Source organism: Numenius arquata, chromosome 21 (genome assembly GCF_964106895.1).
Source record: "Numenius arquata chromosome 21, bNumArq3.hap1.1, whole genome shotgun sequence".
Taxonomy (NCBI): Eukaryota; Metazoa; Chordata; class Aves; order Charadriiformes; family Scolopacidae; genus Numenius; species Numenius arquata.
Genome location: NC_133596.1, coordinates 5,003,492 through 5,018,621, shown reverse-complemented (window position 1 = coordinate 5,018,621; position 15,130 = coordinate 5,003,492). Strand labels below are relative to the sequence as shown.

Sequence of the window (15,130 nt, the reverse complement as noted above, 5' to 3'; positions counted from 1 at the left end):
CAGTGCGTGACTGCGGGTGGATTTTCTTCGCCCGTCGCGGTGGTGAGTCTTGTAAACCACCAGACGGCATTTTTCATACCCATTTCCCATTTTTCATCAGAGGTTAATTATGCTGCCAGGCACTGGTGGGAGCTGCTGCTCAGAAATATGGTTCTACTAATATCTCTGTGCTCGGAAGGGGCTTCCAGCTCCCGCTGAGTGCGGATGAGCTGGGAACCAGCCTCAGGCGTTGTTCTGTACTATGGATTGACTGTCTCTCATGTCCCTCATGTTGATTTTCCTGGCTGAATTGTGTGCATGTGAGCTGCCTCCAGCACAGAAGCAGCATTTCTGGGATGCAGTGGTTTATCTCTGCTGTAAAATGTAATACAAAAGTGCATCTGATCCCTTCCAGACAGCGTGGGACTTACGGCACAGGGGAACATGGGCAGACAGTGCACGCTGGCAGCCCAGAAAGCCAACCGCATCCTGGGCTGCATCAAGAGAAGTGTGGCCAGCAGGTCACGGGAGGTGATTCTGCCCCTCTACTCTGCGCTCGTGAGACCCCACCTGGAGTACTGTGTCCAGCTTTGGAGTCCTCAACACAGGAAGGACATGGACCTGTTGGAACGGGTCCAGCAGAGGGCCACAAAGATGATCAGAGGGATGGAGCACCTCCCCTGTGAAGACAGGCTGAGAGAGCTGGGGTTGTTCAGCCTGGAGAAGAGAAGGCTCCGGGGAGACCTCATAGCAGCCTTCCAATATCTGAAGGGAGCCTACAGGAGAGCCGGAGAGGGACTCTTTGTCAGGAAGTGTAGTGACAGGACAAGGGGTAATGGTTTTAAATTGGAAGAGGGGAGATTTAGATTAGATGTTAGGAAGAAATTCTTTCCTGTGAGGGTGGTGAAGCGCTGGAACAGGTTGCCCAGGGAAGTTGTGGATGCCCCATCCCTGGAAGTGTTTAAGGCCAGGCTGGATGGGGCTTGGAGCAACCTGCTCTAGTGGAGGTGTCCCTGCCCATGGCAGGGGGGTTGGAACTCGATGATCTTTAAGGTCCCTTCCAACTCTAACCATTCTATGATTCTATGATTTCCAGATGTGCAGGCAGTCTCTGAGCTACTGAATCTGTGCAGTGATGGCTGAAATGGAGGATGTCCAGATACCAAGGGATAGAAACTCCTCAGCATCTGCTCAGACAAAGCCTTCTGGTGGAGGAGCATAAAAAAAACAAATGTATGAACTTCTTGACACAGCACAGAGAACTGTGAGCTAGCTCTGGCCCCGAAGGAGGTAGAAATCACTGGTGTGTCATGCTATGCTGTTAGAAAGAGCTTTTCCGCAAAAATAGGAGACGTTATGGACACTGCCTGAGCCTTGGAGGCCGCCTCATGGACCTGGAAATTGGTGTGCTCCATCTGTGAGTTATTTGGCTCTAAGTCTTGAGACGTGGGTCTGTGTTGTGGGAAAGGAAGGAATCCTTCCTCCGAAAAAAAAGACCAAGCAGGGTACTGCACCTCTCCCGCTTCGTTATAGTAAGGTGGATCCCGTGAGACTGCTTATTTGCCAGCCCTTGATTACACCACTCGTAGCTGGTTACTTTAGCATCTCGTGTGTGTACAGTCAGAAGTTAAAAATGTAGAATGAGAGCCTTCTAATATTAATTTAAAAAAGCTGCCCACAAAGGAAAACCTCTAGCATTCCTTTCAGGAATAAGCTGCAAAATTGTTCCCAGGTCTCTCTTGATACCTGATACCTGCATGGCATGTAAAGGGTGGTTTTGTTTTAAAATGTTATTCCCTTTCCTCTTAAATTAATCACTTCAGCCTAAATAATAATGAAGGAACTCGGTCTTCTGCAAATGCAACCATTGGACCAAATGATTTATTGTAAATGTCTTTTAAAGAGCTTTACTATATCATCACAGCACATTAAACAGACCATTTTCTTTCAGATGATGTATTACTTTAAAATTTCAGTTTTGTCTAGTATTTCTGGATGGAGGGGATTTTATTGTGTCCCGACACCCACAGGTCTGCTTGGAAACTTGGACCAGCAGTTAAAGCGTGCCTGGGTCCAGGGTGGGAAAACCCTGACAACTGGCCAGAGCTAGTGGGAAGCTCTAGATGACACGTATGATATTTGTCAGTGAAAGTGAGGGAGTTAAGGGGTTTAAAAAGTACAAAATTCAACAACAGGTATCTGAGCTCAACCTGACAGACCCCTCTGAGTAGCTCGGGAGCTGGAGGTTCCATTTGAGCAGCACAAGCTCTGAGCTGCAGGAACCTCAACCACCAGCGTGGTGGTGGTGGTGGCACGGCGGGGTTTTTCCATCTGAAGTTCAAATGCTGGTTCTGACATATATTTCACAAGTTTTCTAATCCGCCTGTGCCTTAGATCCTGGCCTGTAACCAGTGGGAAAATACCTCTGGCTTGTTCTGCTTCCCTATCCTGGCTTGTCTGTATAGACAGAACTACCCTGAAGGATCTGGAGTGTTTTTTATGCTGTGAATGTGCTTTGCTGAACGTGGTGGAGTTGCTGCAGTTCCCGTGAATAAGTGCATTCACACCGAGGGAGAGGAGAAACGTGTGTGGCCCAGCATTTTAAGGCAGAAAATTAGAATTGGGAAATCAGCAGTTCACAGTCGGGTTTAGACATTGCTCCTGGGCAAGTCAACGACAACGTCCGTCTGGTTCAAATTTCCAGGCTTTCGAAACTGGGGACCTTCCTCGGGGACCTGTTTTCATTTCCTCAGTTCTTGTCCTCTGTGTGAGCCTCTGTGAAGATAGAAGTATCTTCCTCTGTGAAAATATAAGCCACGCAGGTAGAATTACTGTTGTTTTTTTCCTTGGTGCTGCTACTGCACAGTAGAGTTGCCGGCAGTTTGTGTAACTTTGTCTTGGCAAGGAAGCGAAACGCTTTAAATATGTGTTTTAACAACAGCTAAACCTGGAGAGCTCGTGCCAGAACCTGAGACAAACGCTTATATAAAGGTGCTGGTCTGACATCAGGACACGTAGGAACACACAGGCTCCTCACGGAGCGGGTTGTTTGCACGAGGCCACGTTTATGCCTCAGCTCCCGCCAGTTTGAACTTGGATGCTTTCCCCCCTCCCCTTCCTCCCTCTTAGAGCCTCGCAAGGTAAATTCAGGCACCTTCAGGTCTCACTGAAGCTCATTGTGTTCTTATTACTTTCTGAAGTTACAGTTTGCCTCAAAGCCCCGGCGGCGTTCCCGGTTTTCATGGCTCAAGGTGAGCGCGGGAGCACGTGGCTGTGGCCGTTGGGATGGAGGACGGATGCTTTGCCAGGTTATGGGGAGCTGAAGCTGAGTTTGTGACTCTTCAATATAAGCCACTTTCCTTTCTGCGCCGTGCCATGAATACTCAGTTGATTCCCCGGCTGCTGGAAAACAGCAGGAAACAATGAAAAATTGCAGGTTCAAACCGCTCGGTGTTTGCTGTGATCAGACAAGGCAAACCTTCTGGCAAAGGCAGGGTAGGTTGGGCTGCTTGGGTGGAGGAACGGAGCTGAAGCACCATCCGCTTCCTCTGGGGTCTGCTGACAGGCCAGGTCCTCGCTCTTGAGCCCCGTTGCTTTTAGGAAGGGAGGAAAACTCTGGACTTACTTAGAAGGATTAACTTCTCCCTTGGATGGGAGTTACTTTGCTGCGTAGGGTGATGGGTGAGCTGAGCTGAGCCCAAATAAATCACAGGATGGTTTGGGTGGGAAGGGACCTTAAAGCCCACCCAGTCCCACCCCCTGCCCTGGGCAGGGACACCTCCCACCAGACCAGGTCGCTCCAAGCCCCCTCCAACCTGGCCTTGAACCCCTTCAGGATGGGGCAGCCACAGCTTCTCTGGGCAACCTGGGCCAGGCTCTCACCACCCTCAGAGTGAAAAATTTCTTCTTCTAAAATTTCTGCTCTACAATGCAGACACCAAGCAAACCAGTACTGGGTTTTGTTGTCCCAATCCTTAGTGTTTTTTGTGATTTAAGACCCTGCCCTGCAGACATTTTTGGGAAGGGAATCAAGTCCCAGAGAAGTAGAGCTGGCAGCCAGCACTCTTCCTTAGACCTGGATAAGTAAGGAGAGAAAAATCACCTGTTTTCCAGCCTGTGTTTGGCTGCAATGTAAGATGAAAATCCTATCTGTGCAGCAGTGCACTTGAAAGGATGAATTAATTCTCTAGTTGAGCTTCTGGCTCAAAACTAGTATATATTACTGCTGGAGAAACAATAGCTGACTTTGTGTTTTGTTTAAAGCCTGCAACACAGCTTGATGGGGTTTTTTGGGTGGCAAAGCACCGAATTTGTGTGTCTCCTAACCAGCACCTGCCTCCCCTGGCAGGGAGGTGGCTCTCAAAGTCTGGCTCTCCTGGAAAAACTCAACCAAACCCCTCTGTTCCCCGTCACCCCTCTCCTGCCACTGCCAGAAGCTGCCCGACAGATGATCCCCGATCCCCATCTCGCTGCGAATGAGGACGGCCATTCAGCTTGGAATTCAGCTGGATAAATGGGGGCATTGCTAGCGGTGGCCAAAACAACCCCTCCGCTGTATCTGCGAAGGTGTTTTAGATGGAAACGTGCCCAAAGCTTAACTTCACGGAAACATTTCCAGCTCCATAATACGGGGGATGCAAAAATAACCGGCGGTGTGTGCCCCCAGCCCCAGCCTGGAGAACTCCGGGTGAATAAGTGCTTTCAGGTGTGTGTGTGCGCGCACAGGGGAAGTGCATGCCGTGTGTCATAAAGAAAGAATGTCCTGTGATTGCTGTATCAAAGTCCATTTCTTCTCCTCTCCTATCTAGTTTTTATGGAGCCCTCTTGATTTTCCAAGTGTTTTTCTAAACGGAGTAGGGTCCAGCCTGCAGTACCCTGGAATTGGCAGGTTCCCATGGATTTTGCTGGACTTTGCCGGGTCCTCGAGTCTCGCAGCACAGGCTTGGTCAGGTGAAACCCCGCTGATTTACGGGGGAGGAATGGAGCCGGGACTTGCTGGAGGTAAAAAAGCAGAACTAAGGACTGGTACTTCCCACCCTGGCCTGAGACACAGACCTTGGATCTCCTTACTTGCTATACCATGCAGAAAAAAAACCCAAAAAAATATTTGCCGCATTTTTCAAATTGCATCTTAGATTGTTACACCCGGTCGGGTAAATTCAGCCTTCTTGTAAACAGGCGGTTTCACTGACAACAATAAAAATTCTTTGGTTACAGGTGACTCATGCACAAACAACTCACCGTTACCAAGGTGGTTTGAACCAGATAGAAGTTACTCAGTATGAATATTACATGGCTTAATATCTAACTATTCAGCCTCATTTATATGGGATTTTTATTTTAGTAGCCAGAGGAGGAGAAAAACGCTTGTGTAAAAGTGGAATTGGTGCTCTCCCAGTCAGGAGCAACAAGGTAAAAGTTGGATGTGGCTTTTTCTGAATTATGTCCATAGTCAAAATACTCGCTCGGCTTTCCCCAGCCTCCGGTGTGACGGGGAGGCTCTTCGGCCTCTGCTTCTCCATGGTACAGCCTTTACCCACGCCGTTTCAAATGGATGGGTGGGGAAACAGATGGGGACAGCGCTGTCACCCGACCTTCAGTGCCTCTCTCAGGTTCCTCCAAGGCGTGTGTCAATCCTCTCGCTGAGCCCAACGATAAGGCTGGGCAAACTCTAAACACAAAATATTTCTTTCAGCGGGGAAAGACCTACGACTACAGTTGATGATCACGTTGCTGAATTAACTTGGTCTTGGCTGAACAAAGGAATCGTTCAGTCAGAGGAGAACGACCCAGTTACAGACTTGAGACAGAGTTATTTTTTGTTATTTTTGATTTATTTTTTTTTAAGGAAAAACCCTCAACCTTTTTAACTTAAGGGGATCGAAGTATTTGATGAGTTGACCTTTCAATTCTGATCCTTCATACCCAGGCAGACACAGACCGTTTCCCTCCCTGCCAGTGACTGACCTCTCTCATTCCTGATCCATCCATTAGCGGAGCCTCCCAAATACACGTGGTGCGTTAACCCAGCAGGGTGTATTTCCTGCCCCGAAATACACCCTGCCTGGGTCCCCCTTGCCTCCCAAAACTGCACCTCGCCACCACCTGTGTTCTATTTGATGGATGATACTTTGCAGAAACCTTTGGGAAAGCTTTGCTAAGGGGGAAGGGAAGGAAGGCTGCCATTCATGTTTGCACTTCCCTTATTATCAACTGATTTCTACCCACTTAATAATTCCCTGGCTGTTGTATAGCTTGTGCTCTGTAAAATTAAAAGCTGCTAAGAACATGCCACAGATCCACGATATTCCAATGGAGTATAAGAGAGAGCAGGGCAGAGTCCTGGCTGGTTCTGCCGGGCAGCATCTGAAATGGGCAACTCAATTCCAGTGTCAGGTGTTGAAGAATAATTTAATTTTCAATGGATAGTTTGAGGGTGTTAGCTCTCTGAAGCCGGGAGCTGAAATGGTTTCAGAGGTCTCTTTGAAGTGGTTTTCACACCCTTCTCAGACTGAAGGAGTCTTTTAATGGCTAAGGTTACCAGTCACATTGAGAAAACATTTGGAAAACGCTTTTAAAATCAGTAAACATACAGGCTGCTCTTTCCAGATCTAGTTTTACCCTACCGAAATGCAGGAGCAGGCATATTTTCAGCTATCCACCTGCAGCCCTGTCCTCTCCCAGTAACAGACCTGGGGTGACACTGGTGTGAGCGAGGGGCTGGTCCGAACTCATGTCAACTTTCTGTCAAAGTCACGTTGCAATATATTTTTTCCTGTCACAGGATAGCTGTTCTGTTGTTTGTATGTAACTTTTGGAGCTTCAGGTTAGGGGGTTAAATGTGGGGTTTTTTTTCCTCCATGATAGATGAATGAAGCTACTTTAAATTCTGTTCTATAAAAATGTTTTTAAACCTTTCCGTGCTGGTGTTTTTTTCCTTCCTTAAAGACATATTACTCTCCACACTGATTACTCAGTGATCTGAATCTCATAACCCGAGATGATATTTTAAAATCGTAAGACATTTAAAATACATATATTTATCGTAAAACATTTAAAATACATATATTTATCCACAACTTCTATAACAGCAATAACGTATAGGTAATAATGCATTATTGTGTTTATATCTTATTTTATCCTATTAATTCTAAGCAGTGCATGCTGTAAGGCAAATTGCTCACGACTGGATTGTAGCCAAATTTCCATGGACTTCAGCAGGGCCAGATCTTCAACGTTTAGAAAATACAAAGAACCCCAGTTCAGTGAGTCTCCACTTAGTGAGCTCTGACTCTTTAATGGGTGATTGCCTGATTATCACTGAATTATCGCTGTTAATATTTTATGAACTCACTCTTCTTATTTTTTTTTTTCTGTAGCCGAATCAAGATGACGACAGCCACACCACTGATCAATAACACTCAGTTCTCAGTAAATGTGACCACGAAGTCTCAAGAACAAAGTCTCTACCAAAGTAAGAAAAGTAGTGGGGTGGTGGCTTTTATTTTTTTTTTTTTTAATGGACCTTGAACTTAGCAAACTTCAAACAATACGATGACAACTTTGTAAATAAGACTTTTTTTCCCCTTTCTGCTTCCCTGCTAGGTTCTGGAGCAATAGTTGCTGCCATCGTAGTAGGAGTGATTATTATTTTTACAGTGGTTCTGCTCATACTGAAAACATACAACAGGTATGTGGCCAAGTTCTCTATTTGACTAAGACGAGATAAGATGAACCAAAATCAGTTGGGTGCCCTCTCATCTAACAGACCATTTTGATATTTATTGCTGAAAATTCCTAAGAGAAACCGAACTGTAATGTGCTTGATTGAAGCACATTGATTGACAGGCTGAGGGAGCTGGGGTTGTTCAGCCTGGAGAAGAGGAGGCTCCGGGGAGACCCAGTAGTCGCCTTCCAGTACCTGAGGGGGGCTACAGGAAGGCTGGGGAGAGTCTGTTTACAAAGGCTGCAGTGACAGGATGAGGGGCAATGGCTTTAAGTTGGAGAAGGGGAGATTTAGATTGGATATTAGGAACAAGTTCTTTACTCTGAGGGTGATGGAACACTGGAACAGGTTGCCCAGGGAGGTGGTTGAGGTCCCTTCCCTTGACATATTCAAGGTGAAGCTCGATGAGGCCCTGGGCAACCTCGTCTAGTTGGGGGTGTCCCTGCTGACTGCGGGAAGGTCAGACTAGATGACCTTTGGAGGTCCCTTCCAGCCTGGACCAATCTATGAATCTATGAAGTGTCCTGTATCTCTGTGACTGAATTGCTAGGAAGCAGAAAGAGGTTCTTGGTGGAGGGTGCTTGATGGAAGCTCTTTTCAGGGCTTCCTGTTGACATAGGAAAGGTCTGCTCTGGGCATCAAGGCTGCCTGAGAGGAGCTTGATGTCTCGCTTTTGAGGGTATTGGGTTAGACTTGAGACGCACTGACTTGCCAGTTGGTATCTTTGGGATGAAATCCTGGCTTTTACTGACTTTTCAGTAGCTGTTCCATATAACCTGCTTCCGCAGGAACCTTCCCAGCACCGGGAAGAGACCCAGCACGTGCCAACCCCGGTGACAATTTCATTTTTACCTTTTCAGGCGCATGAGAGTGAAGCGGGAGCTGGAACCCAAAACCGCCAAACCAGCAATGCCACCGGCGTTAGGGCAGAACAGCCACAGCCTGTCTCAGCATCCCACCGTGACCTTCATACCTGTGGACATCCACATGCAGAACAGATAACTGGGAATGTTCAGCCTCCCTGCGGGGGAAGAGAGATGGAATTCTTATTTACGTGGACCTGGGACTCCTCAGCAAAGCGACGCTGCATTGGGAACAGCAACGAGCTGTTATTTTTGTCTATAGATTGTAATTAATCCTGCTTTCCCTCTTTGGGAGGAAAAATAAAAGGTCTGGACACTTTTTGTATGGCTGAAATCAACTGGTGGAGGCAAAGAAATGGTCAGAAACGCAGCGAGCCTTCCTACTGAGCTCTGGGTAGAGAGACACCGAATAAACCAAGCCCAATCCTTGGAAGAGAAGATGTACACTCAGATTTTGTGGAGCTTTTGCTTACTCGGAGAGTTTGAGCTTTTTCTGTTCTGCAATGACTGAGGAGAAACTGGAAGAAAAACTGGGACGTGCGAGCTATGGGTCAGGTTGACCCTGTTTGTTGTGATTTTTGTGAAACAGGTTTGTAGTCTATTTTATACATGATGGATAGTACAGGAAGTATCAGAATTGTATTTATCTTTACTCATCTTTTGTGTTTCTAATGCCACATATCTATGGTTTGAGATAAAAGAGAAAAAGTTACTTTTTATTTTTGAGTATTTTTACAATTTTTCTATAAACTTGGTAACCTCTCCATTTCCAAAGGAACTCAATGTCTAAGGGTTTTCACTCTCACGCCAAGAATTGCTTTAGGTTCGTTACTGGAGTTGCCTTAGAATGCTTTGTCTTACACAAAATCTGAGCAGTTCTTCAGTCGAAAAAGTAACCATGGAAAGGAGGCATAAACAAGCGAGGCTTTATACAGTCCCCGTGCACAACTCACATCCTGAAATTCTTTGTGCTCTAATGCAGGCTGGGCTTGAACTATTTTTAGAAATTTTGTATTCTAGAAAGTAAGCGAAAGCAATGTTGTTTTGCAAGTGTGATGGTGGTGGGTGTACAGTAATGCAACAAAGAAATTCCCAAGGATACTCACGGCCCACTGAGCGGGAACACACAGACATTGTCTGATCTTCAGGGGCTGATTGTCTCAAGTGTCTGTATCACAGCAGCTCCAAAACGCTGCCTGACAGGACAGAAGGGAAGGATTAGGAAGAATCATAGCATCACAGAATGGTTTTGGTTGGAAGGGACCTTAAAGACCATCCAGTTCCAACCCCTTGCCGTGGGCAGGGACACCTCCCACCAGACCAGGTTGCTCAAAGCCCCCTCCAACCTGGCCTTGGACCCCTCCAGGAATGGGGCAGCCACAGCTTCTCTGGGCAACCTGGGCCAGGGTCTCACCACCCTCACAGCAGAGAATTTCTTCCTAGTATCTAATCTAAGTCTCTGCTCTTCTGGTTTGAAGCCACTACCCCTTGTCCTGTCACTCTCCTTCCTGATTCCTTCCAAGAGTCCCTCCCCGTCTCTCCTGGAGCCCCTTTAGGGGTCTCCCTAGAGCCTTCTTTTCTCGAGGCTGAACCCCCCCAACTCGCTCAGCCTGTCCTCACAAGCAGAGGGACTCCAGCCCTCGCAGCATCTCCATGGCCTCCTCTGGCCCTGCTCCAACAGGTCCATGTCCTTCTGATGTTGGGGGAATGGCTGGACAGAGCATGAAGCTCAGACAGTGGTACCACAGCAGGCTGGATGTTGTGTCTTGTGTTGAGACCCTGTCAGCAGTTGGCTCCAAGCTGCTGTGACCGTTAGAGGGCTCCAGCCCCTTTGTAGATCTTAGGAAAACCATTAGTAGGTATTTTAACTCCTTTTTGGGAGCTGTAGAGAGAAATGTTGCTCTTGTTTAACTGAATTGGTCACAGAGAGCTGCCAGCTGTGAAGCTTTTTGTCCTGCAGTGGTTCACTTGCTGTTCTTCCCGACATCGTCACACGTCACCAACGGTTACATCCTTAAACCATGCGGTGCCAGAACAAAGCTGCCCCTTCTCAGAGTGAAGTGACGAGGGACTGGAGGGAAATATTAATATATTTCTTCCGAGATGTGAATGCATCTCTTGAACAGATCTTTTTTACTGACTGGTATTTTTGTGCAGAAACTAAATTCAATTACTTTGCGAATTTTTATATTATTTTTCTTTTATGAAACTGGAGCGCAGTTTGAATTCCAAACTAAATATTAAGACAGCTGTTTGTGAAGTTTTTAAATCTTGTTGTAAATATTTTACTTGTCCTAGTTCTCTAAGTTATTTTTTGTGGCAGCAGCGATTGATAGAATCATTCAGGAGGGACTGCAGGTGCCAATTTCATTTTTTTTTCTAAAAAATGCAAAGGAGTTGGCCTCCTGTCCCAATCTCTGGATGGCTAAGGCTGTTTTCCGAGCGTGTTCCACTGTATCAAGATCAAGATCTTTATAAATAGATAAGCCTCATCTTACTGTTATTTTTTTAATGTTACCAGCCAGACCTACTGGCTTCTAGACTGACTTCTAGCAAATTTTGTTTACTTTCCATTTACAGAATTTCCAAACAATGAAGTTCACTTTGCTTCACTGCAGCCGAATAAGCAATTCTAGGTTAGTAGAATTACTATCATTGGCAGGAGAATTGCTGCCTTGACCACACTAACGTTGCTCAATCAGAACAATTCAAAGCGTGCTGTTTTACCAGTAAAATTTGCCTTATATTGGCACAGCCTGGGAGGCCCCCACCATCCGTTCTGACTCCCGTCAGCAAAACACAGAGCTTGTGCTGACCCAGCAAAATCACCTTCTTAAGAAACAGAATTCACTGGCTTTCCACCGCACTGCAACTATAAGCCTTGTGTAATTTGCTGTGGATTTCACGGTTTTCCAGGAACAATCCCATGGTGTCCTTGCCCTGTAACAGTAGCTGCTGCAGTGCTGATTTGACCTGCCCTGTCCAGGTGCTCTGCTTCCGCTTTCAAACCCCTAGTTTTTGGGAAAAATCTGCATTTTGGCTGCCTTTGTGTGCAGACTTGCTATCAGGTAGACGTGCTGGTTAAAAAAAAAAACACAACCAACAACACAACAACTGAAAGCTGATATTGCAAATTGGTCTATTAAAGAAACCCCAGACTGTGTAAGACTTGGGAGGTGAGGTGATTCTACCCCTCTACTCTGCTCTTGTGAGACCCCACCTGGAGGACTGCGTCCAGCTCTGGAGTCCTCAACACAGGAAGGACATGAACCTGTTAGAACGGGTCCAGCGGAGGGCCACGAAAATGATCAGAGGGCTGGAGCACCTCTGCTATGAATACAGGCTAAGAGAGCTGAGGTTGTTCAGCCTGGAGAAGAGAAGGCTCCAGGGAGACCTTATAACGGCCTTCCAGTACCTGAAGGGGCTACAGGAGAGATGGGGAGGGACTCTTGATCAGGGAGTGGAGCGATAGGACAAGGGGTAATGGTTTTAAACTGAAAGAGGGGAGATTGAGATGAGATATTGAGAAGAAATTCTTTGCTGTGAGGGTGGTGAGAGCCTGGCCCAGGTTGCCCAGAGAAGCTGTGGCTGCCCCATCCCTTGGACGGGTTCAAGGCCAGGTTGGAGGGGGCTTGGAGCGACCTGGTCTGGTGGGAGGTGTCCCTGCCCGGGGCAGGGGGTGGAACGGGATGGTCTTCAAGGTCCCTTCCAACCCAAACCATCCTGTGATTTCTTTGGGCTCAGCTCAGCTCACCCATCACCCTACGCAGCAAAGTAACTCCCATCCAAGGGAGAAGTTAATCCTTCTAAGTAAGTCCAGAGTTTTCCTCCCTTCCTAAAAGCAACGGGGCTCAAGAGCGAGGACCTGACCTGATTCTGTTACTTTGGAGAGAACAGGCAATGCAACAGCTCTAAAAAACTCATTAGAGATTATCCCTGAAGTTCTGCAAATCAATACAAAGTTGAACCCTTAGTGGCGCAGTGCCTCAGAGGGCGTTTTTGCTTGGAAATGTGATACAAGCAACGTTTCTAGTTCCTTACTTTGTTCTTTGCTTAAGTTTCTCTCTTTCCTAAGTGCCAGCTGGGCTGTATCCAGCAGTGACAATGAGAACATTTGGTCTGCGGGTCATACAAAGAAATACTGCTAGTATTTTTTTCCTAAGGGCATGCTCAATAGTCTGCAGTGGGTCTCCAAGAATGAGGTGGGGTTTATTTCTTGCTCCTAAAAGTCTTCTAGAATTTATGGTTTCAGCAGTTGGATCCTTCAGTCTCACAGCTGACACTTTACTGATGCAAGTACACTGGTAAAATATTTCAATTTTTCAGTTCTGGGTCCTGTTTCCCAAAATTTCTGCGCAGCAGCTTTCACTCTGGCTGGGTCCGCCGCCCGCTTCCCTCCAGCAGAGAGCAGGGAGCTCCACCTAGTGTCCTCCTAATTTCTCAACAGGCAAAACCATACAGTAATTCCAAGTTTAGTTGCCAACTTTTCCTAAATTTCAGAAACTGCCTGCACCGCCAGCCCAAGCCTCCTTCCCCTTACTCCAAAGAGCCGGGAATGTTACGTAGCAAAGTTAAACGCTATCCAAAGTTTGGCAAAATGCAGAGGTATGATCACTGATAGCCTAAGCAGATGAAATATAAGAATGTTCTTTCCCCCCCGAGTCCCATAACCAATTTATTTTCCAAAAAGACCTCTGTAAAAGCACGTGTCTCTCACATGTAACACTTACTAATGACTGCTGATAAAGTGGGAAACAACTATTGTGCTTTATAATCTAACTTTACGTAAAGGAACCTGGTAATTCCTTTTTTAAGATAAAGGACATAAAATTTTTAGATAAAACCCAGGGCTGTTACTTTCGATACATCTGAATTAACGCCAGGGAACTGTGACATTACCCTCCCTTCCTCTCATGTTCCTTTCAGTGCCACACACAAGTTTCGCCTACGCAAGCCACAGGCCAATTTGTCATCGAGTGGGGAGGGAGGGTGGGCTGCTCATGGCAATTTCCAGCGGGGTAATAAAACACAGCCCGTAGCCATTACTGACCGGGCAGAGCAGTGAGCACCGAGCAGCGTCAGGCAGCAGGCGGACACCACAAGGCCAGGGAGGCGCGGGCAGAGGCCTGGCCCGGCACGACGGCCCCTCCACGCCTCGGTAGTGCAGAGATCCCGCTGTCTTCTGTGCGGCTGTATGGGCCCAGGGATCGCTGTTCTGCCGAGGGAGGAGCCGAGCTGACGCGAGGAGGCAGCTCCTGAGGGAAGGGAGGCGGGAAGGAGCCGCTCTGCCGGCTGAGGGGACCGCTATGGCCGCCCCCGCGCGAGGCCGTTACCCGCCGCGCATGCGCCGCCGGCCGCGAGCGCCCGGGCCAACATCTCGCGAGAAGAGGATTCCCCCTTAACAGCCGCCCCCCTCGCCCCGGCGGAACGCCGCGCTTTCTGATTGGCCGTCCCCCGCGCGCGCACCGACCCTCCGCCGCGGCGGCCAGCCAATGGGCAGGCGACGGAGAGCCTTTGCGGCGGGGCGGGCTCCGCCCCTTCGGCGGCGCGCGTGCGAGGGGGCTCGCGGGCGCGCGGTGCACGCCGGGACGGCAGCGCGCTGCGACCAGGAGGAGGCGGAGGAGGCAAGATGGACGCGGGGTTCTTCCGCGTAAGTGCCGGCCTCAGGGGGGGCCGGGCGGGTGGGGAGAACGGCCTGGCAGCCCCGGTGGGGGACGCGGATCCGAGCCGGGCCGCTGCGGGCCCCGCCGTCCGCCGGCGAAGCCGTTGGCGCCGCGCTCCCCCGGGAAGCGCCGCCGTGCCCCCCCCCGCCCCCGCCCTGCGCAGGCTCCTGTGAGGAGCCGCCGCGAAGAAAATGGCGGCGGGAAGGAGGCCGGTGCGGCTGGGCCCATCGGCGAGGCCGCCGCGCCGGGGGGCTGCGGGAGAGGGAAGGAAGCGGCTGGGAGAGGATTGGTCGCCTTGGGCCCGGGCTCGCCGGTTGCTCGGAGCGCGGCGGGGGCACATGGGCCTCCCTCGGCGCCCTCGAGGGCCGCGCTCGCCCGGTGCGGCCTAGGACTGCCGGTTCCTGCGTTAGGCCTCGGGGCGGTCGGGCCTCTGACCCCGGCGGAGGAAGAGAGGTCTCGCCGAGCCGGGGCCTGCCCCGTGCGGGCCTGTGTCAGGGCTGAATTCTGACGGCCCTGAAATGCGGGGAGGTGTGAGGAAAAAAGGCAAAGGGGCAGGTGGGAGGTGAACCCGATTTTGCAGTGAAATGCACTTTGGTGTCAGCGTTCAAATCAAATAAACAAGCCGCCCTTTTTTTAAAGGGAGAAATTTTCAAACTGACACGAAGGGTGTTAAATGTTTTCAAAGTGAAAAGAGGTTACACTTTATTTTTAAGTTGGTGTTTGTTTTTTGGTTTTTTTTTTTTTTTAATCATTGAGTTTTTATTTTCTCACAGCTGTGCTGTATTTTCTGCAGAGACTATTAAACAGTAACCTACCTAGGGTATATTTCCTTTCAGCCTTTTTTTCCCGTTAATTAGAATGAACCTATTTTAAAGGCTTTGTTGATAATTTTGAAAACC

General features: G+C 48.6%; 2 protein-coding genes and 1 long non-coding RNA gene across 4 annotated transcripts in view; 2 read left to right on the top strand and 1 right to left on the bottom strand.

The window, feature by feature from the left end:
• Positions 1–1,833: 1,833 nt before the first annotated feature.
• Positions 1,834–13,903, bottom strand: LOC141474287 (uncharacterized). Its single transcript, XR_012463618.1, has 4 exons — positions 13,619–13,903; positions 9,675–9,764; positions 8,558–8,726; positions 1,834–3,378 (listed from the first exon to the last, which is right to left on the bottom strand). It is a non-coding gene; the product is annotated as an uncharacterized lncRNA (long non-coding RNA).
• NCMAP (non-compact myelin associated protein) lies at positions 5,530–8,707 on the top strand. The gene is made up of 4 exons (XM_074162115.1): positions 5,530–5,537; positions 7,359–7,453; positions 7,585–7,669; positions 8,566–8,707. Exons 1-4 carry the CDS (start codon positions 5,530–5,532, stop codon positions 8,705–8,707), a joined length of 330 nt encoding a protein of 109 aa, XP_074018216.1.
• A 236-nt stretch (positions 13,904–14,139) lies between the features above and the next one.
• Positions 14,140–15,130, top strand: part of SRRM1 (serine and arginine repetitive matrix 1) — a 20,583-nt gene continuing 19,592 nt past the window's right edge. The window contains exon 1 of one of the 2 annotated variants that reach the window (XM_074162010.1): positions 14,140–14,218. In XM_074162010.1, coding sequence (XP_074018111.1) covers positions 14,198–14,218 — 21 coding nt within the window. In that variant the 5' untranslated portion in view covers positions 14,140–14,197. The remainder of the gene's footprint in view (positions 14,219–15,130) is intronic. The other variant, XM_074162013.1, reaches the window with a different exon arrangement.

Excerpts from the sequence above, each read along its gene's own strand:
- NCMAP (XM_074162115.1), top strand. Across the intron at positions 7,454-7,584 it reads AGAACAAAGTCTCTACCAAA|GTTCTGGAGCAATAGTTGCT; the intron begins GTAAGAAAAGTA and ends CTTCCCTGCTAG. Across the intron at positions 7,670-8,565 it reads ATACTGAAAACATACAACAG|GCGCATGAGAGTGAAGCGGG; the intron begins GTATGTGGCCAA and ends TTACCTTTTCAG.